General features: G+C 35.2%; 1 protein-coding gene across 2 annotated transcripts in view; it reads left to right on the top strand.

Moving 5' to 3' along the window:
• Nucleotides 1–22,960, top strand: part of LOC147065652 (COMM domain-containing protein 4) — a 77,934-nt gene extending 54,974 nt beyond the window's left edge. For both annotated transcript variants that reach the window (XM_085956555.1, XM_085956556.1), the window contains 5 exons: nt 8,037–8,079; nt 9,449–9,586; nt 10,091–10,130; nt 18,504–18,707; nt 20,555–22,960. In XM_085956555.1, the coding sequence (XP_085812681.1) occupies nt 8,077–8,079; nt 9,449–9,586; nt 10,091–10,130; nt 18,504–18,707; nt 20,555–20,739 (570 nt within the window). In that variant the 5' untranslated portion in view covers nt 8,037–8,076 and the 3' untranslated portion in view covers nt 20,740–22,960. The remainder of the gene's footprint in view (nt 1–8,036; nt 8,080–9,448; nt 9,587–10,090; nt 10,131–18,503; nt 18,708–20,554) is intronic.
• The last annotated feature ends 292 nt before the right edge of the window (nt 22,961–23,252 follow it).

A 23,252-nucleotide genomic window follows, 5' to 3' on the forward strand; every position in this document is an offset into this window, starting at 1 on the left:
ATCAACAAAGGATGAACCACGCTCAGGACGTCCTGTAGAGGTGACTACACCAGAAATGATCAATAAAATCCACGATATGGTGTTAAGTGACCGAAGATTAAAGTTGAGTGAGATAATTGAGGTTACAGGGATCTCAAAAGGTAGCGTCATTTCTATTTTACATGACAAATTGGGCATGAAAAATATTTCTGCAAGATGGGTGCCGCGTTTGCTTACAGTCGACAATAAACGCAATAGGGTGGTGGCCTCTAAAGCCCTGTTGTCACTCATGCAACGCAATCCGGATGAATTTTTTCGTCGCTTTGTGACTGTAGATGAAACATGGATACACCACTATACTCCCGAGACGAAAGAACAGTCAAAGCAGTGGATTGCGAAGGCAAACCATGTCCAAAGAAGGCGAAAACCGTAAAATCAGCTGGTAAAGTTATGGCTACTGTATTTTGGGATGCACGTGAAATTATTTTCGTTGACTATTTGGAAAAAGGAAAAACAATAACAGGGGATTATTATGCATCTTTATTGGACCAGCTAAAAAACAAAATTGAAGAAATCCGGCCTCATTTAAACAGGAAAAAAATCCTCTTTCATCAGGACAATGCCCGTGGTCACACATGTTTACGATCAATGGCTAAAATTGAAGAATTGAAGTTCGAATTGGTCGACCACCCACCGTATTCGCCAGATTTAGCCCCCAGTGACTTTTTCCTTTTCCCAAACTTAAAAAAATGGCTAAGTGGACAACGTTTTTTTTCAAATGAAGAAGTCATCGATCGGACAAATGCTTATTTTGAGGACCTTCCGAAAACTTATTTTTCTGACGGTTTAAAAAAAATTGAGAAACGTCTAACCAAGTGTATTGAGCTCCAAGGAGATTATGTTGAGAAATAAAAAAAAATACAAAAATAAAAACTGTTTTAATGCTTTTTTCTAAGGAATTATTGACCCACCCTCGTATTATTCAAAATATTTTATTACCTTAATTAATGTGACATTTGTTTTTGTATATTGTTTGATATCTTTTTCATATCGACTGGTAATTTTAGCCATTACAGTTGATTGTTCGTGTTTCCATCGAGCAACCTGCTGCAATACTTCGTTTTTGCTAGGTACATTTAATTTTGAAAAGAAAGATTCGCAGCGATATGTAGTCCCAAATGCTGTTGTAATGCACTTGCCAGTCGTTTTAATTGTGGAAATTTATCTTCGAGGATATATTTCTGATAAATTTCAAGCTTATTCTCTTCGAACATGGACTTTAACTCTATGCTTGATTGCAGTTCTATTAGCTATTAGCTCCATTTGTAAATTTGGAGGCGCTGATCCCACCTCGACGTTAAATGGAGTTCAGAATATTTTGAACATTTCCTCATACTTTTGCATAAATACAAATCTTGTATCGAATTCTTTAATTGATTTTGTGACTTCATTAGAATATTAAAAAAAAATCTTTACGGTCTTTACTATTAAGTACGGAGTGTGTGGAGCCAACATAAGCATAAAAACAGGCACTAGCACGTAGCACAACAAGAAAGTTATAATTTCACAAAATATAATATAAATGTGGTAAATTTACGAGATTTTTTTTGTATTGTATGAAAACCAAAATGCAAAATATAAAAAGCTGAAAACTTCAATTGGGCCGTGCGCTGCAAAACATCTTCACTTGGGCCGCGGGTTGGGGATGCCTGGTCTAATCAGACACGTGTTTCATTCCCTTACAAAACATTATCATGGAAAGTGTCACAGTCGTACATTATTCCGTCAAAATAAAACACTGTTTGAGAAACATTATTCAACTGTCGAATGCGAGACGTATCAGACGAAATTTGCCACAGAGAAAGACCTCAACCGAGTCAAATTGGTACTCCTTGATCCAATTGGCATTGGAAGGGGCTGATTAGTATAAATATTCACGGGCAGCGCAAGCTTTGGCCATTGTCCACGCGAGCGAAGGCGGGTCAAATAGAATAATGCCATTATCATACTACTATATTTAAAGAGCTTTTTTGTGAGACACGTGAGAAGCTTTCGCCAAACTTTTACAGTTTCGGAATGATAACTCTGAGTCGTCTGGTACCATGTAAATCAAAATAAATAATAAATACGTATATTTAAATAATTAAATATGTCGTTGATTTAATATTAAGTACTATTATATATTATAAAATGTATATACTGTTCAGGGCTCGAAATGGACCGGAACGCACCGGAGCGCGCTTCCGGTTCATAAAATCTCTAAAATTATCGCTCCGTCTCGTGGAAATATTAATTTGACCGCCTGAGCTAGATATGTCATATAATAAAAAAATCTAACAGACTTATTTTTATAAAATAAATGTTCAGTTAGATAACAACGTTAATATTTTCATAAAATTATCGAGCGCTCCAGTTCCATGGAGGTTTGAAGTTCATAATAAATTAGTTTTGAAATTATTGCACTGGCAATAGTTTATTATTTAGTTGGCTATTCTGGTACAGCTATACTATATCTATTCTATACACAAGACTGCTTTCAGCCTTTACGGCAGCTCACTAGCGTAGGAAAGTATCGAAATATTAACACTTATTGTAACAATTTCAATAAGTTAGCCGTCTGAACTGTCAAAACTGTCTATCACACTCTATTTTACTAATTTCACTAAATTTAGCACAGCCAAGAGAGGTGCTGTTAAAACATAGTACTCATTGTAACAATTACAACTAAATTATTGTAATTGTTACAATAAGTGCTAATACTTGGATACTTTCCTACCCTAGATATCGGCCGAAAGCAGTCTTGTGTATAGAATAGATAGCAGGTTTGCTGTATGCAACCTGAAGTTATGAGCTGTGTTTATTTGAATTAATTCGGGAGTAGGGGGGGTCGACCAATCGCGCGCTAGCGTCATATTTGTGACTTCCTGAATATTTTCTGTGGAGTCGGTCTCTTATCTACAGAGTAAAGACCTTCGAATCAGTTGGACGTCTTTTGAAGATGATCCCAGGAGGGATCATTCCGCCGTGGAGCCATAGCCTATCCGTAATGGCGGGGTAGCTGTCGTATATAACTTCCGATTAACTGTACACAGACGAACGTAAGTTCATTATAGAATTACTATTATTGTTATTAGTTATTAGTCTAAGTCTACTCACTGTTTATAAAATATCTTTTGTTTGATTTGTTGAATATACAGTGAGTTCCAAGAAGTATGAGTTTTTTTATTTTCTTGACTGCTACCATTTTATTATGTTTCTGGTAAATGTGCCGCAGATGCCGTCATGAGATTTTATAACTTTCTTTTTAGACCAAACCAAACCTAACATAACCTAACCTAACCTACCCCAACCTAATATTACCTTCAGATCCAGTGACTGCAATCATATAAGATAGGATAAGTAGGTATATGCTCAGAATATCAGTTCTATGCGACATTTCTTTTACCACGGGAAAAAACTCGACTACAAATCGCAGTCCTCAGTTCCCAATGAATACGACAAAATATTCGTCAGAATCATCACCGCCTTATGCTACAAAGAATTTTCTAGGGATTTTGCAAGGCGGTTTCATAGGCCCTGGCCGAATTCAAATCAGCAATACCCGATGCGGGTAGAAGAATAGTTTTCAATAAGGCATATTCTCTCAGCCGGCACAATTTTCATTTGACTAGCATCAAGTAGAGTAGTTTGCGTGCCAAAGTCCTTAAGAAACCTCGATAGTAAATGCGAGGTATCTATAAATGCATCTAGGATAAAAAAACCCTAATATTACCTAATATAATCTTAGTTTGTGATAATGATGCATTACAGTGTATGAAAATTTCAAATTTTAAATTAACAATTATTCGATCGAAAAGCCGATGCGCCGACAGAGAAAGGTATTTATTATAATTATTGTCTACGCAGAATAAACTGTTTTCGTAAAAAAAAAATATACAAGCTCATGACGGCATCTGCGGCACAATTGGCATATTTCTTTTTCAGGGTTTCTTTAATAAGCAAACTTTGATGGCGCCCCATTTAATTATATTATATGATGTTATATATTGCAGTGACCTTCCGAGACCTTGTGTCTCGGGAATCCAGCTCTTTAGGGCTGGGTTTCACCAAAATAGAAGGCACGAAACCCACGCCCGTTTGTCCATCCCCGTCTATACCGCCTCGAGTGTCGCGTGCTAGCATCAACACCGCACAAGTTTCTTTCTTTTATTTTGTAATTGTGATATTTACATCACAATTACAAATATTTCAAATATTCATTAGATCTCAATAAGTACATTTTTTTAAATTTCATCCCCAAAAATTAAGTACATAGCGTCGCTTAAGAAACAACACCGCGGAAGTCAATTAATTAAAATTTTCAGGGGCAAACAAAAACCGTCTCAAAAAATTGAAAATTGATACCTTTTAACTTATTTTTTTTGTGTTTAGTTAAAAAAATGTTTTTTTTCCTAAGCGACTATAGGTACATATTTTTTCTCCGACAATTCTTACAAAATCTTAACACCACTGCACATTCATGTACCGAAATATGACTATATTCTAAAACATTGGAGCGAGAGGTTTAAAAGAATACTATTTTATGTAACAAAAATACTTTATGCAGTCATCAAATGTTTAAAATAAATATAAAGGATAATAAGGCTTCAAAATTATATAAATAGATTATCTACAACGTTTAAGGAGTGTCTAGGGTCATGGTTTTAAAATACAATAAAAACTCAATTTTGACCTACGACGAGTCCCCCCTTAAGTGTTTCTGTCAACATTGTGTACGTGTACCTACTAGAATTATTTAAGTAATAATGTCATATAGATAGATAATACTCCACATCACTGACCACACACACATGTGTGTGCCATGTTCAACCAAATTGCTTTGGATATCGATGTATTCCACACATTGTATAGGGAGTTTTAAGACACTGTTTTTTTATGTAAGTACAAAAAAGGGAGATGCATCTAAAATCACTAGTTTAGGTCTAAAAGAAGATTGAATATTGATGAATGAACTTCTATTTTTCTGTACGAAACATACTAATTTAGACCAATTGATCCGACTAGTCCTGTTTCTTATTTACAGATATGATTTACCTATCCATTATTCAAGTCATTTTTCAATTTTTATTCAAGTGGTATTCCGCCCACGATGACCGAGCGACTAACGCATCGGCTTATAATGTCATGGGTTCCAGGTGAATCCTGGATTTGGCGAATACACATATTGGTTTTCAATGTGTGTTTGGAACCAGAGTATGGAGTATGGAATTTTTTTATTACAACCCCCTGTGGATGCCAAATGCATGACTATATATTTAACATAATTATTTATTCAAACGAATAATACACACGATTTAAGAATGAATTCATTCTTAATTGAATATATATTATATTACATCACCACGTTCGATCCTAGATCAAATGGGCCTCCACGGGGTGGAAGTTGTATTAACAGATTTCTGTTTTTACCCACGACATTATAAGCTGGGACGTTACCGCTCAGCCTTCGTAATTGATCCAGGCTGATGATGATAATTATAAAGTGAATAAGTAGGTATATGATATATCAAATTTGGTTAAAAGTAGTAGGGACCTGATTCATAGGACCAACATGAATGTAATCAGCTTAGAGTATTTTGCGTAAAAATAAAAAATCTGTTAATACAAACCGTAACTCTGTAGCTAGAGAGTCATATTATGATCTTAGGATCAGACATGGTCAAAAACAATGTTTACCTGACTCGATATGGTCCTCATTTGTCTTGCCGTATTTGTTATTGTGTTTAGTGTATGCATTATTTACCTTATAATAATATTATGTTCATTAAAAAATCTAAAGCATGTTGTTGATTTCTCGAACTAACTGGGCTAAATGTCTGCCTATCATCAGGGAATGTAATTGAGAATTCTCAAAGATTAATGAGATAAGTTGATTCTCATTTCTCGAGATTTTTTCAGAAATTTCGACATTTTCATTTCTCGAAAAATCATCAATAATAGGAACATAGAAAAAATGAGATTCTAAAATAATACAAATAAAAGAAGTCTCGATTCTGGGCGGAAATTGTTTAATTCGTGGATATTTATTTACTTTAAGTCTGAATGGAATTTATAAAATTCCTGCATGATTAAATTACAAATATATCTAAAATATACCTACTTTGGAAGAGAAAATATATTCACATAATACCATACTTTCAATATACCCATCTCGAGTATCGAAAAAAATTAAGAAATCACAAACAAGCTCAGTGATATGTATAAATTCAAATTGAAATCACGCGATTTCATTAGTGTAAAATATAATATAATATAATAGCGGTTTTTGTTAATGCAACGTAATTGCCGTATTTGTTTAAAAATAATACAACATCCCATGATGAAGACTTTCGAAAGTTGTGCTATTAGTTTTAATACTTCTTGTAGTGGGAGCTTTTATGAAAGCTGCGATTTAAGTTTCAAGTGCACATTTTCACTGTAATAAGATTTGCAGTCTGCAATCATAGTAATAATGTATGTATCGCGAATCTCGTGGTATGAAGTGAAGTTGGCTTTGGAAGAATTAATTATTCTTGTACATTTCATAAAATAATTCATAAGTAGGTATATACATAAATATACAATCTACTGCAGGTTGAAGAGGCTATCCCAGCCTTTCTATCTATGTTGCAGTTTGTGGCAAAGAATCGGTACCAAGCGATTAATTAATGTTTGTCTTGCCACATATAAACATAATGAAAATTCGTTAAACATAATAGCATTGCGACAAATGAACCAACTCAACAAACTAGCACACAATATATATATATACATAGTTTTGCATCGGTAATAAGTTGATTGCATGAAATTATTTTCCAGGAATTCATAAATATATAAAAACACCTAACGCCATACTACAAAAAAAATAAAAAAAGATTCACAAAATATGTTGCCATATGGCCCAAGCGTGTGCATTTTTTTACGTATTGTTGTTTATTTCTTTCGTTTAACAGACAATCTCCCCCTTCGATTTATTATTGTTCATAATTAGGGATTCTAATCCCGGGATCCCAAGCTATTTTCTATACCTATGAATCCCGGGATTGATAAACATAATCCCTGGATTTCGGGATTGATTTTTTTTATCAATTTTTATGAAACATAATAACTACATTAGAAATAAACTGAGTTTGAATGAAAGAAATTTAAAAAAATTAACGAAATTTGATTTATACCCATGTGTAAGTTGCCGATTCATTTTATTTTTCCACATAAATTATTAAAAATGAGAAAGATTGGAAAAAAACAATGCTTCGCACTTTTAACAAAGTAATTCCACCATGACCTCATACGTTTTACGGCAGTTTCATATTTGGCTGACTAATTAGATTTATAAAGCGGAAAGGCCATAAGTACGCCATGATTATTTGCTTTACTATTTTAAATCTCGCTAATCCATTCATAAGTCTTTACTATCAGAAACAGCAATCTCATATCAAATTCACATTATTATTTATATATATATATATATATATATATATTTAATATTATTTACTCCATTAAACTTATGTATTTCCAAGATTGAACGTAGATATACAATATTAACAATAAATATCTTAAATAGTATAAATTATACTAGATTTATTTTTGACCGGTTTTATCAATGTTATGTGTAAATATAAAAAAAATATATTAACAATGGAAAAAAATGCCAATCCCGGGACCAGTCCCGGGATTGTCAAATTGTAATCCCGAAATCCCGGGATCAGAATTTTGGCTCGGGATTAGATTCCCTATTCATAATACATATAATATAATATATTCGTATATTTAAATAGTGTGAATTGGTTTACTAATACTATTTTAATTGCCAATTGCAGACTGAACTAAGACGTTCTAGTGAAAATAATGACGCGTTGCTTGTTTTACTCCATTCCACTAATTTGCCGAACACTTGTAGTATGGCTATGCATTTGGCCTTAAAACACTATTTTTCAGGTATTAAATCATTGTGTAGAAAGAAGTAGAATTGTCTTAAATTCGTTCTTGTCTAATCTCACGTTTCTCTTTATTTTCAGATCAGCATCAACTTTGGTACAGCTACTACTGGTTACCATTATGGTAATAATGAATATACTTTACATACATACTAAAACTAATTTTAATTATTATAGGTACCCTAATGTAAATCAGCGTTTCCCAATTTGAAGACAATTGTTGTGGGAAGAGGATCATGATTGACACAATATGTTACAACGAAATTAACTAGTGGTTTTTACATTGCTTTAATTTTTGGCAATCGAATTGTGTGGCTGAATCAATACAATAATTATGACTAAACAACGTCAAAATTTCTCAAATTTTTCGTTATACCTATTTAACGTATGCACTTGCTAACAATTAAAAAAAATTATTTAACGAATATTTTTTTTAATAAAATTTAAGAATGTAACATTCTTTTATTGAACGCACATTATTTGAAAATACCTTTGATATTATGTATGTTCAATAAAATAATGTTAAACTCTCAAATCTCGTTAATTATTCGTTGAATAAAAATATAGTTTATTAACAGTGTTATTCTCACAAACCAAAATAATGATAACAGATTTAATCGAATCAATCATTTTAAGGACCGACGCGCCGCGTAAAAGTCGGAAATTAATAATTTTGGATATCTATCTTGAGAGCATAGTTGGAACAATCTATCGACTAAGACAGGAATGACGCACCTTTTGTCGTACGAATGCCAAAATTTCCCAATTTCGTCTGCCTGACGTGGCGAGCAGTTTTTCATGGGGATATAATAGTTTTTAAGAAATATTCTATTAAAAAAGTTTAAAAATGACAATTGAGTTCTTGAAATTCAATCTTTCATTGTGTTTCTAGCCAAAGTCATATTTTTTATTTTTGGAATATTTTTTTCCATATTTAAAAAAAAAATCTAAGAGATCGTGGGAGCATTTTAACCACACTTCTTTCATTTAATATATTCCCTATCACTGAACGATTTTTCATTTTTAGCAATTATGTTTGAGGCAAAATAACAAGCAGGTATTATAATATTTGAATCACTGCAGATGAATTTTCTTAGGTTTGTTGATTGAATATTTTTATTTTTAATTGGCCGATCAATAAATTATTTTTGTTCGACCTCTTTTTTCTCAATGAGTGATCTTTTTTGTAATAAAAAATATATTTTAAATTAATATTAGGTACGTATTTTTTTCTCTTCGCCTACCATGCAAAATCATCTCACGTGCCACTAGTGGCATGTGCGCCATCGGTTCGCCATCACTTGGCTAAGACATCTTTCCTACAAACTCGACAGATTGTTCAGTTCAAAGATATCCAAAATATTTAATTTTTGACCTTTACACAGTACGTCGACCTTTTTGGTTTGTTATAAATATTATTTCTTTCGGTGATATAGATAAATAATTGCTAAACAATATGTGCGAAGGAATAATATATCTTATAATGATTACAGAAGCTGAAATGCTTTGGAGATGGAGAGTGTCCGGAGTGGGTCCTAAGCGGTCTTCACGCGATTGGTCAACTGAATGCACCGAAAGCCAGAGCCCTCTGTCTTGCGATAGCTGAACACCTTACCGGGGAACCGTTGCAGGTTATATCAACATTAATCAGGTTCTTCGTTGCCGTCTACATCTTCGAACTTAATGAGTTCATCTATCAAGCAGGTTTTCAGCCGTCCTTGTGATCATTTAATACCCCTTGGATACCACTATATGACGGCATTTGTTCAGCAGTTGTACATTCGTTAAGCAATGTCCAGCCCATTGCTATCTCCTCAGCTAAGTGTGAACTCTATCACACCTCGTACTTTTACTTTTGTCTTTTTGGGTTTTTTCTCGTTATGCCCAACTTTCACCATTCCATACCATGTTGTGCTTCAGAATTTTTAAATTTATTTTACAATCAGGTTCAGAGGTCATATTTAGAAAAAAATGGTGTATTTAAAAATTACTTTGTAGATAGTGGAATGTAAAAAAGTAAGAAATTTTAAATTTACATTTTTTTGGAAATTTTTGAAAGTTGTATAAAAAACTTTCTTATAACATTATAATAGGTATGTTTGTATTACACGTTGAATTGTTTTATCAATTTTCAGGAGCAGAAAATTAAAAGTATTTTATCGGATGTCAAACTAGGTGAGTTAAAAATCATATATTTACATAAATTATCTATTTCTTATATAAATCATCTTTTTTCTTATCAGAAATTGGCAAACCTACATAATAATCTATTAGAGACACCTTTAGTATCCGTATCCGAGTTCCGTTTGCTTTCGTCAAGATTTGGACTCATAATAAGTGATATGAAAAGGGTCTGACTTTGACTCACCTGCCGTGAAAACCCACCTACAATGACGTCCCTAGATAAAATGCCGCCCCTAGCCAGTGCCAAAATGCCGCCTCATTTTTTTATACAGTATTTTTATTATCCTTTCATGAGTCCTATGTCTAAGAAATGTGTTGTATGGATAACGAACAACATATCAGACTAATTATTCGCAAATCTGCACGTCTCGTTTCTGGTCACCAAGGACGTCGAAGGGCAACGGAAGTAAACTAGATAACACCAGTGAGCTGATTTTTTTAATGGAAAGATATTTTCATTATTACTAAGTTTAGATAGCTATTTCTATATATTCCAAATTATTCTCCTCGATTTGTCGCCCTTCGAGTAACTGCCGCCTCCAAGCGACGCTCAATCTGTCTACCCCCACGGGACGTTACTGCCCACCTATTTGTAATAATTTTACGTTATGTACAATGGTGTGTGGACCATAGATGCTGTAAATGTGAAACATCCCAAAAATAATCGATATGGTACTATAATAATAATGTTATGTATTCTTTGTTCAAACGTATGGTAAATTTTTCGGTACTGTTCGGTTATACCGGAGGCAGCGGAAAACGCATTTTGAAAATAGTCGATAAACTGGATTATTTGTTAGTTTGGGTTAGTTTAGGTTCGGTTAGGTTGGGTTAGGTTAGGTTAGGTTAGTAACAACACCCCCTCAACGATACGCCACTGCGCACTTCGTTGATGTATTTTCCTAGCTCAGTCGGTGGAGGGGTTATTAATAATAACGATGTTTCCTTTTGAAAAAGTCGGTAATGACTTGGTTTTATTTCCTTGTATGTAGCGTCTAGTAAATAATTTTACAGGCCAAATGTAGGTGAAGGCGGCAGACAGGAATACGTGACGACCGATGACTGCGAACGCGAGAGATGTTTCCCACCCGTAGGTAAACGGGATGTGAAACTCTCCCCGGGGAGTACTTCGGCGTTCAAGAAGCGAAGAGATGCGCGGCGAAAACTGGTGAAACTGGTCCAGAGTGTTTGAAGAGAGGCTGCTAGTAGAGATGAGACTTGTTCCCGAGGGAGGATCCGGTAGACTGATAAAAATCTCTCGGATGCGCCCTCTTTTATAGCAGCCTCCCTTATTCTAATTGGTCCAAAGAGTTTGAGAAGGGGTGACCAAAGATTCTACTATGTCCGTTAATTTCGTACTGCGTAATATCTCTTGTTTATTTAATAAGAATTTACTGGATTGTCAGAAGGACCAAGTATCAAGAGATAATATATTCTGTGCACGTGGATGGATATATTGACGTTATAAAATATCGTCTATCTAATTCTATGGATTTTATATGAATTTATTTAGAGCATTTAAATAGCTATCTCCGGCATAAACTCGCGGTGTTAGTCTTATGCCAGGAGTAAACACACGATTTGATTAGCGTTTAAACTACATGCATTTACAACTACTTACTAGGTACCTATTGACATAATAATAGGCCCTGTAATCATTATCCATCGACCTTCACATAAACATTTGTGATTTTACGACGTAAAACCTGTCTGTTGCCTTTACCTTTTACAATGTTACATTTATAATAATAACAGTTTAATCTTAAAACTACGTCTTATATAGTAATACGAAATAATATTTTACTATTTCCGAAAGATAGCAAAATACTACTTCTTCACAGAGGTAATTCGCAATTCAATGTCGAAGAGTATATCGATCGGCGATATTTCCCCCGCATTGCCTTATTTTTAGCCGCTGTCTTTACACCGCACAGCTGCATAAAGGTCGTGATTTTAATTTATTTTATTAGAAATCGGCGAAGCTCCCGTCTGTTGCTATCAAGAATTTACTCTTTCTTAAATATGCGAATTTCCTCATGCTTTATATTACAGACGATAAATACCCTAATTAGGAACACAATAATGAAATAATATTTCCGAAAAGTTGAATTCTAGAGACTTTAAGGCGTTATTTTCTGAGTTAATCTGTGCGCCGGATACTTTTTAGCCGGTAACATTTTCGTATACACGCACAGAGGCACACCCATACCAACGCGTTGGTAGGTGTTGCTGCGTTATAATTTTAAGTGTTGCCACTCGCGGATAATTGATTCTATAATTATTAGTTTGCTATTAATGAGTTTACGAATCGAAATACTATTCGATTAGTGTGTTCCACATGACATATTAATTAATTATATACACTTTTAATACTAATCACTCGCTACCGCGTTCTTCTTCTTTATGTTAACAGTTATTCTTCTTCTTTCATACTATTACAAAATATATTAAATATGTTACACTCTTATAATAATCTCTCGCTACTGCATTCGTCTCTTTATATTTAACAATCATTCTTCCCCTTTTATACTAATATACAGTTACATAATACATTTATATCTAACACTTTATAATAACATCGTCACAGGTTTTTTTATTGTACAGAACAAGGCAATTTTACATCCATCATTCTTTCACACTGCATTACCCTGCTCGTAGCAATCGATGCCCCGTTCGATACGTTTACATACCGAACGGGTAGCGTAAAAACCTGTGAACAGATAAACAATTTATATGTGATTCGACAAGGAAGCGTTTTTAGGCGTTTTACTAAGCCGTATAGTTAGAGATCAGGTTTACATGTCGGCTTATTACTAATCAATTTATTGTGCGAAGGCACCTACCTACAGGTAGGTGGTGACAATTCGCCCCCTCCGATGAAAGCTGACATGTACAGCCTGACCTCATCGGCCGCCTATACCTTCCTTGTTTAACCATCATACACATATAATATTTGTTTTTTTTAGTTTAATTTTCCAGCCTCGGATTGCTTATATCCGTTTCTGGGCGTTTGATATGGAAGCGTTATTCGCCGTATCGAGCGGCTAGCTTCGTACACATCATGCTACATTTCAGAAACGTTTACGCTATAACACTACTATTTATGGTATTTTTTTTAATATTTATAACTACGTAATTAACTTAATTTTATGGGTGGTTTTCGTTCCATGTCTTCCAGATAGACGGCAATTGTTTTGTCGTCCTATCCGGGTCCGTATACATTTTCGTTTTGACAAATCTTTACCCCAGCTACTAAGCACATGTTTATGATTTTTCTTCCTTTTTTTTATTTATTCCGCCTTCGTCCTTTTATTTTACTGTGCTAGTCGATAGAATGTCGCGTTGCTTGAATCGCCGACTTCTTCGCTAGCCAGTTTCGTGAGGTGGTACGCCCAAAGACGTCCGATCCTCTTTGTTCTGACGATTACTCTTCTATAGCTTGACTTTCCACTGGTATAACTTTCGATCGACCATCGCGGGGCCGCATGTTTGTTATCCAGGGATGTCCATAGGGATAGGTGTGGCCACATCCGTTCCCCTGTTGGTGAGTAGGTCGTATGCTGATGATCTGAGCTCGGCTCTAGCTAGTCAACGGCATCGCCTCTTCACAAATACTAGATATCACTCTTAGAGTGTATATCCTTTTGTTCCATTTTTGCTATTTCTTCCTTCCTTGCGGTTATGTTTCCGGAGCACCCTTCCTCGTTTTCCCCGATGATTCAAGATGTGCTGTCCCTGGATTACTCACGACGTGTTAACGTGGTTTGGCGTTGCACATACCAATTCCACATCTTCAGGCATCGCGAGCCGTCCAGGTTGTCACTCAGAGTATCAGGTTCTCGAGTAAAGTCTCCATTTGCGCTGTTGCATCACTATCATAATTATGTTTACTATGTGCTTTTCGCGCTAGTACTCGTCTTCCTCTCCTGGGGTAGTTCAAGCGAGGGCATAACCTCAACCCTTCCGAGTCAACCCCCTCAGGGTTTAAGAGCGATCGGCAGAAGGTCAAATGTTGCCTTCCTACGGTCTTGTGGTCCAAGAAGTGGGCTTCTCGTACAGGAAGTGGTCCGCCCACCCGGCCATCACGTCCCAAGAGATTCTGTTTGAGTCTTTTCCCCGGATTATTTTGTGTTTATTTAGCTTATAAAAAATATTTTAATACACGATTCTAACCCGCAATGTGTTATTTACCGAATTTGTTTTATTGTTACATTGATATATTTATCGCTATTAATCACACTTGGTAACTATTATAATTCCACATATCTCATTATTAGTCACACTTGGTACCTATTATAATTCAATATATCACACTTTTATTACGCTATTATTCACTTCTTTTATTTTATCTATATATACACTAATATTTAACTATATAATTGACACAGTTTTATATTACTATTTATTTATTATTATAATTGACCATGATAAGTGACGAGATAGTATATTTTTATACGTCGCAATATGGTCACTCCATCCGGTCAATTTATATTATAAGTTATTAAACTACCCGATTATTTTAAAACTTATTATTCCAGACCGCATAATCTTCGGACGGCTAGCATTTACATTGTTTACGTTTTGAATAACCTTCACCATCGAGCAGGTCAGTTATGTTATGCAGCGTTGCCAAGTCAAAATTTAAAATCTCAGTAGGTAGCTTCCGACACGGAAATTCAGTAGACTTCCTGAATTTTATGTAGACACGGCAACACTGATGTTTTGCATTCTTATTTGCAGGGGCGTGCATGTCCACGAGCCCTTTTTATTATTATCATTATTTATATTTAAGAAGTAGTTAATTTAATCGCGGACGTTGGCAGCATCGCCTTCTTTTCCTATTATTAAATACATACTATTTATTTATCTATTTCAATATCTAAAAGATTTAATTAAATATCAAACCTTTAAAAATATTAAAAAATCTTAACCTTCTTAAGGAATGTTATTATTTACAATATTTAAAATTCTTCCTTATTTTAAAAGGCTAATTTTTTTTTTGGTTAAATAATTATTTACCAGAGTCGGTTAAATAGGTACTTACAGTTTTTCCAGCATCTACGGAGTTCTCTGCCGCTGAACCATTTTTCACACATTCATCATCTGTTATACAACCATTTATTCTAAATTCTAATCACACCGTTGAGCAAAGTTGATCGCTTTCACTTAATATGCCCGGCAAGATAATTTATTAATTAGCCGCTGTCGCGCGCTATAAATTTATCTACGCCACTGGCCGTTATGCAATTTACGTAACGTCTCGTTTTGCGTAACCGTTATATTTACCTCCTCGCTTTTTCTGTTCGCCGGTGCATTACAAGCGGATCAACCTTGCTTTACGGTGGATGCATTTATAATTAATAACGATTAATACATAAAACTGTTGTGGTTCTTGAAGAGAGTTACACACTATTTATTTATGGACGACAGAAGATCGTTCCAACACATCACCCACTGGATCAGCCCTCTTCTTCATCAGCCGAGGTCCTCCGAGGCAGTACTGCAGGATCTCGGCATCGTCCCCTTTTCATCCTCAGCACCTCCTGATGGTGACTCCTCGCCAATGCAGGCAGGTGGCCTCTTCATAGTCCTCGTCCAGTCTCGTCTCCTCACCGCTCTCTCTTGGCTCAGGGCGTCCGTGACCATGCTCCTGGCACGTGCACGGTGCGTGCGCCTGGTATTGGAAGATTACCAGCCGACCGCCTCCTGTGGTGTTCAGCATCGTCACGTGTGGAATCTGTCCTTGTCTGGTACATGGATCCATGTTTTCGGATGCTGGTATACTGCGCTCAGGTATTTGCATACCTTCTTCCATCTCCTCATTCCTCTGGATCGGCTCCACCAGTGGAGGGTCCGCCATCTCTTCGCTAGGTGTGTGTGTGTCCTTTGTCTGCGATTTAGTTCTCATACATATAATATATATATGAAATATATATATATATATTCCTCGTGTCTGTCGTCCGGTCGTGGATTCGAGAAAAAGAAGCTTTTTCTGAGCCCGTAAACGTTTGGCGCCAAATTAACAACACCCCCTCAACGATACGCCACTGCGCACTTCGTTGATGTATTTTCCTAGCTCAGTCGGTGGAGGGGTTATTAATAATAACGATGTTTCCTTTTGAAAAAGTCGGTAATGACTTGGTTTTATTTCCTTGTATGTAGCGTCTAGTAAATAATTTTACAGGCCAAATGTAGGTGAAGGCGGCAGACAGGAATACGTGACGACCGATGACTGCGAACGCGAGAGATGTTTCCCACCCGTAGGTAAACGGGATGTGAAACTCTCCCCGGGGAGTACTTCGGCGTTCAAGAAGCGAAGAGATGCGCGGCGAAAACTGGTGAAACTGGTCCAGAGTGTTTGAAGAGAGGCTGCTAGTAGAGATGAGACTTGTTCCCGAGGGAGGATCCGGTAGACTGATAAAAATCTCTCGGATGCGCCCTCTTTTATAGCAGCCTCCCTTATTCTAATTGGTCCAAAGAGTTTGAGAAGGGGTGACCAAAGATTCTACTATGTCCGTTAATTTCGTACTGCGTAATATCTCTTGTTTATTTAATAAGAATTTACTGGATTGTCAGAAGGACCAAGTATCAAGAGATAATATATTCTGTGCACGTGGATGGATATATTGACGTTATAAAATATCGTCTATCTAATTCTATGGATTTTATATGAATTTATTTAGAGCATTTAAATAGCTATCTCCGGCATAAACTCGCGGTGTTAGTCTTATGCCAGGAGTAAACACACGATTTGATTAGCGTTTAAACTACATGCATTTACAACTACTTACTAGGTACCTATTGACATAATAATAGGCCCTGTAATCATTATCCATCGACCTTCACATAAACATTTGTGATTTTACGACGTAAAACCTGTCTGTTGCCTTTACCTTTTACAATGTTACATTTATAATAATAACAGTTTAATCTTAAAACTACGTCTTATATAGTAATACGAAATAATATTTTACTATTTCCGAAAGATAGCAAAATACTACTTCTTCACAGAGGTAATTCGCAATTCAATGTCGAAGAGTATATCGATCGGCGATATTTCCCCCGCATTGCCTTATTTTTAGCCGCTGTCTTTACACCGCACAGCTGCATAAAGGTCGTGATTTTAATTTATTTTATTAGAAATCGGCGAAGCTCCCGTCTGTTGCTATCAAGAATTTACTCTTTCTTAAATATGCGAATTTCCTCATGCTTTATATTACAGACGATAAATACCCTAATTAGGAACACAATAATGAAATAATATTTCCGAAAAGTTGAATTCTAGAGACTTTAAGGCGTTATTTTCTGAGTTAATCTGTGCGCCGGATACTTTTTAGCCGGTAACATTTTCGTATACACGCACAGAGGCACACCCATACCAACGCGTTGGTAGGTGTTGCTGCGTTATAATTTTAAGTGTTGCCACTCGCGGATAATTGATTCTATAATTATTAGTTTGCTATTAATGAGTTTACGAATCGAAATACTATTCGATTAGTGTGTTCCACATGACATATTAATTAATTATATACACTTTTAATACTAATCACTCGCTACCGCGTTCTTCTTCTTTATGTTAACAGTTATTCTTCTTCTTTCATACTATTACAAAATATATTAAATATGTTACACTCTTATAATAATCTCTCGCTACTGCATTCGTCTCTTTATATTTAACAATCATTCTTCCCCTTTTATACTAATATACAGTTACATAATACATTTATATCTAACACTTTATAATAACATCGTCACAGGTTTTTTTATTGTACAGAACAAGGCAATTTTACATCCATCATTCTTTCACACTGCATTACCCTGCTCGTAGCAATCGATGCCCCGTTCGATACGTTTACATACCGAACGGGTAGCGTAAAAACCTGTGAACAGATAAACAATTTATATGTGATTCGACAAGGAAGCGTTTTTAGGCGTTTTACTAAGCCGTATAGTTAGAGATCAGGTTTACATGTCGGCTTATTACTAATCAATTTATTGTGCGAAGGCACCTACCTACAGGTAGGTGGTGACATTAGGTTAGGTTTGGTTAAGTTAACCTAACAAATAATCCAGTTTATCGGCTATTTTCAAAATGCGTTTTCCGCTGCCTCCGGTATAACCGAACAGTACCAATTTTTCTTATCTAAAATGTTTAAAGAATATCATAGAGCTACTACTCAGTAATATCACACACCATTCTTCTTCATTCGCCGCCTGCCAACATTCAATTGTTTACAAAACCTCAAGTAGATAATTAGTAGGTACTTATATAAGCACTTTTTTAAATAGCATCCCTACAAGCAAAAGTTATCGTACGCCATTGGTTATGATGTATCATTTATTTTTGATAATCTACTATTTCAGATTCTCCAGACGATTTAAAAATGGTGATATCGTGCCTGATGTTCACACTGACCAGCACAGCTCGATGGGGAGCCGATGGTTTACAACTGGACAATGGCCTCAGAAGCGCTGGAGTCGCATGGGAGGTGACCAGGGCTTTGAGGGTAGCTTTCGATCAGCATGGTGCAGAGATTGAAGCAGTTCTTCGGAAAAAATCATTAAGATGTATGCTATTAATTTGATGTACAGTAATTTCACCGGTAGAGTGTATCTGATTCATATATAACGAACGACCGTCACAGTCAATTTCAAACTTGAAAAACAATAAATGCGCCCACAGTTGGCTCGAACTACTAACTTTTCAGTTGACAGTTGAGTGCGCTACTAATTGCACCATTGAGGCCTAGCAAATCTGAAAATTTTAGAAATTCCTTTGATCTTGAGTTGGCTGACCAGCCACGTAGATTGCTCAACCGTTCGCGTGAGTAATGAAATTTCGACAATAATAAAACAGATATCACCTCTTGACACTTAAATTCATTTTGTATTACAAAGACAAGATATAATAGTATTATGATAATACCAGTCACGTGTGGTCCATAGATGCTGTAGATGCAGTGCATACTCAGAAATAATCAATGAAGTACTATGTAATCACATTTCCTATGTAGGTAATTTTGCAATATATTAAAATATGACGTTTATTTTGTTAGAATGTATCGAGACTTACCACTCTGAAATGTCATACATCATATTGTTCCATCACCTGTCAGCTGGGATTCATTTACATATTTACGAACACTTAGTACATTATATGTATCTCCAATTTTATTAGATTCAATATGAACATTAAATCAATTTTCATACTGATTTTGGCAAAATTCGTGAATTCAAGAATGAAAACCTAACCCAACCTAACAAATAATCCAGTACATCGGTTATTTTCAAAATTTGTTTGCTGTTGGCTTCCTGTAAACGGAAAAGAACCGTGTTTTATTTAGACATGAATTTTATCTCAGTACTATACAACCCAAAGTGGTTGGACAGTCTTTAATATACGGCCATATATTTCCGATACAACATTTCACGGTGAAGTGTGATACGGCGAACTGCATACGTACAAGTTTCCGGACACAATATAACTGATGAGTAGCTTTCTGAGAATGCAGAGAGCTTTAGTGCAGCGGACCCCAACCTTTTAGACCTCGCGGACCACTAAACTCAAAATATCGAATCCCGCGGACCACTACCACGTATTTTTTCCACATTTGTTAGAAATTCGATATGTCGATATAACGATAAAAGAATTATAATAAATAAACTTATTAACACAGATATTCAATACGAAAAATGCAAAAAAAACATTTTAAATTTCATTTTATTAAAAAAAAATCAATACAATTATTAAATTAATATGACTTCTACGTCGACATAGAGGTGCATAAAAGATTAATTACAGGTAACCGAAAGATAATCAGGATGACCTTTGTTGCTGCTTGTTTGAAATAAGCTGTTGGATTCTTGGTTCCAATGACCAAAAATTCAAAAAAAATGTTATAAGAATATACTGAAACTTTTTAATAAATATGAAAATTGGAAATAAATTCAAATTACTCTGTGGACCACCAAAATTCTCTCACGGACCACTGGTTGGGGACCGCTGCTTTAGTGGAAGTTAAGTTGGGAATTCCATGTACAGCTGCCATATGTCTATGATTACAGTATTGCAGATCGTGAAAATGGATCAAAACAGAAAGTTTGTTTGTGCTCGTTACATGCACTCATTTTTTATAGACCAAACTGCCAAAAGTTGGTAAATCTCGAAATTATGTTATGGAGTAATTGCAATTTGAAGTTTGACATGCCCTCTAAAATCAGGCATAATGCTAATTTCTTTGTGCTTATGTTCTATACGTTGGATGTCCTTGAATTTTTTTTCTAGCATACATGTTTATATAATCCGTTATTCACTCTAAATACCTAAATCATCGACTTACCAACCTTTGGCAGCAAACCCACGATATATCTAAGTAGATATTTTTGTGAATACATCCATTTTTTTCTTATTTCAGTATCCAAATTAAATTCCGTCAGCCTTCAACCGGCTCCAGAAGGATCTATCGACTGCGTGGAATTAAACATGTGCATCGAAGACTCGTGCAGAAAATCTACCATGGATCACAAAATACTCCTTCAACAGGAAGATTTAAAAGAATTAATAATTGAATTAAAGAAAGCCAAGAATGCAATGCAATGAGATTTATTAAAAACATTTAAGAGATTCTTCTTCTAATTTATTTTACATGTATATTCAAGGCCTGCCAGAACACCAAATTGCAATTTTTACGTGGATTCATAGTATTCTTTGACTATTTGAATTGACGCCTACTTTAATAATATTACCAAAAGGCACATACTGATGACCAAAACCATTATGGCTTGGTATAGGCAGGTTTAATTGAATTTTAAAAACTAACCAACACTATCTTCAAATTGCAGTCTTAGTTCAATAAAAACAAATAAGTATGACAGATAGAGTTTAGTATGAACTATCTATGTCGGATTTTAACAGCCTACCTCCTCCCTTCGCAACTGCTGCATTACATACTGCCTTTAAACAGATAATCTACTCAATGGATCTAACCATAATATTATAAAACCACTTTAAACATGCATGATTAGTATTCTACATCATGGCTTCTCTTTTTTATGTTATTAACTTTATTGTACAGTAATCTATTCAAAAGAAGAAATGATATCTATAAAATAAAAAGTATAATATTGGTGCATTAATTATTGTGTAAATATGTACAAAAGGTATCAATAAGTACTTTGACAATTTCTATATAATATGTATTAATAAACATACTGAAAAACAGACAAAGATATAAAATAGGTATGTACCCTAACATTGAGTTTTTATTGTAAGCCATGCCATAATTTAATACACTGTCAAAGTTCACAAATGTATGGTTTCGGTGTAACTCTTGGTCTTGGAGTAGTCGTTGTGGGTGTAGTATTTTGAGGCCGCTGTTTCCTCGGCAGCGGTTTGGGTTCAGTATAAATCCAGCATTTAATCCAGCAACTGTTGCAAACCGTCTTAAATGCCGGTAGTTTGTGGTTCGGATCTGTCTTCAGCTTCTCCATATGATCAAAATAGACAGGGCACGGGTGATAAGTTTTAACATAGCAATGTTTGCATGTCTGTCTATCTCTCCAAGTGTAACCGTATTTCCATCCATCGCCATAGTATGACGGTAATACATCAGTCGACAGATTTGAATAAATTTTATTATATGGCATAGGCGCCACTAATGTTCCACATAACATCACTTCAAAAAGAACAATCCATAGCATCTCCATCTTGAAAACTAAACATTAAATAAACAAATCATTTGATTATTATCTATTTTCAAAAACTTTATAAAACACACATGCATACCAGTGGTGTGCCGACCAAAACACGCATAACCGGCCGCACCACACAAAATAATTGTAAGCAAATAAATTCTTTCAACCCATACGAGATACTTGTCTGCTGGCAGCGTACATTTTTTAGTACGGAAAGATATGTGTTATTACAACGTACGATTAAAATGTTGCCTATTCTGTGCCTTGCATGGTCGCTCAGAGTGTCTCTGGTAGAATTTATAAATTGTCTTGTAGGTACGCATAAAAAAGTGCGTGTCCGGAAACTTGTACGTATGCAGTTTGCCGTATCACACTTCACAGTGAAATATTGTATCGGAAATAAATGGCTGTATATTAAAGACCGTCCAACTTCTTTGGGTCGTATAGTACCTACTGACATAAAATTCATGTCTAAATAAAACACGGTTCTTGTCGGTTTACACTTTACAGGAAGCCAGCAGCAAACAAATTTTGAAAATAGCCGATATACTGGATTATTTGTTAGGTTAGGTTAGGTTAGGTTAAGTTTTAATTCTTGAATTCATGAATTTTTACCAAAATCAGTTTTGAAAATTGAATTAATGTTCATATTGAATCTAATAAGATTAGAGACCGTATAGTATACGGTCATCTGTTTCCGATAAGAAAGCTCACGGCCAGAGTTAGGGTTCGGGAATTCTCGAGAAATTTTCGAGATTTTCCATCCCGAATCTCGAGAATTGAAATTTTTAACATTTCAGGAAATACCGGATCTCGAGAATCTTTTCTCGATATTCGGGATTTCTTTATTATCGAATATTAATTGAAAAAACGTTTTTTCTATATGAAAGAAGTGGGCAGAAAACATAAAACGTTCAAAGACTGATCGGGGAATTTAACACAATTCGACTCAAAATGATCGCAATTTTTCAACATCAAAGAATTTTGAGTCTCAAAAGTGTACGCGATTATCAGCCGCAGTGATTGACAGTGTGTGTTTTTTGAAATCCTATTTTAATAAGTAATGTTTTGAATTATTTTTGTTTTCCTACTTCTATTTGTCTTCTTACATAAATAAAAAAAAATCATATTTTTTTGGAACTTGTCTGATTTCACACTGATTTTAGGATTCTTTACAGGTTTTTTTAAATATCCCGATATCTCGAGAATTCTCGAGAAATCTTTTCTGGAAATCCCGAATCTCGAGAATTCAAAATTTCATCATTTCGTGAAATCCCGAATCTCGAGATTGAGATTTTCTCGGGAAATACCCAACTCTACTTACGGCGAACTGTGCCACGGTGAAATGTTTTCTGTAAAATTTACATGTAACCAAAAAAGTGGAGGTAACCTATTTTGAAACTAATATCCTTATAGCTT

The sequence above is a fragment of the Rhyacophila brunnea genome, unplaced genomic scaffold, assembly GCF_057557595.1.
Source record: "Rhyacophila brunnea isolate RB1 unplaced genomic scaffold, BYU_Rbru_1.0 scaffold_6, whole genome shotgun sequence".
Lineage (NCBI taxonomy): Eukaryota > Metazoa > Arthropoda > Insecta > Trichoptera > Rhyacophilidae > Rhyacophila > Rhyacophila brunnea.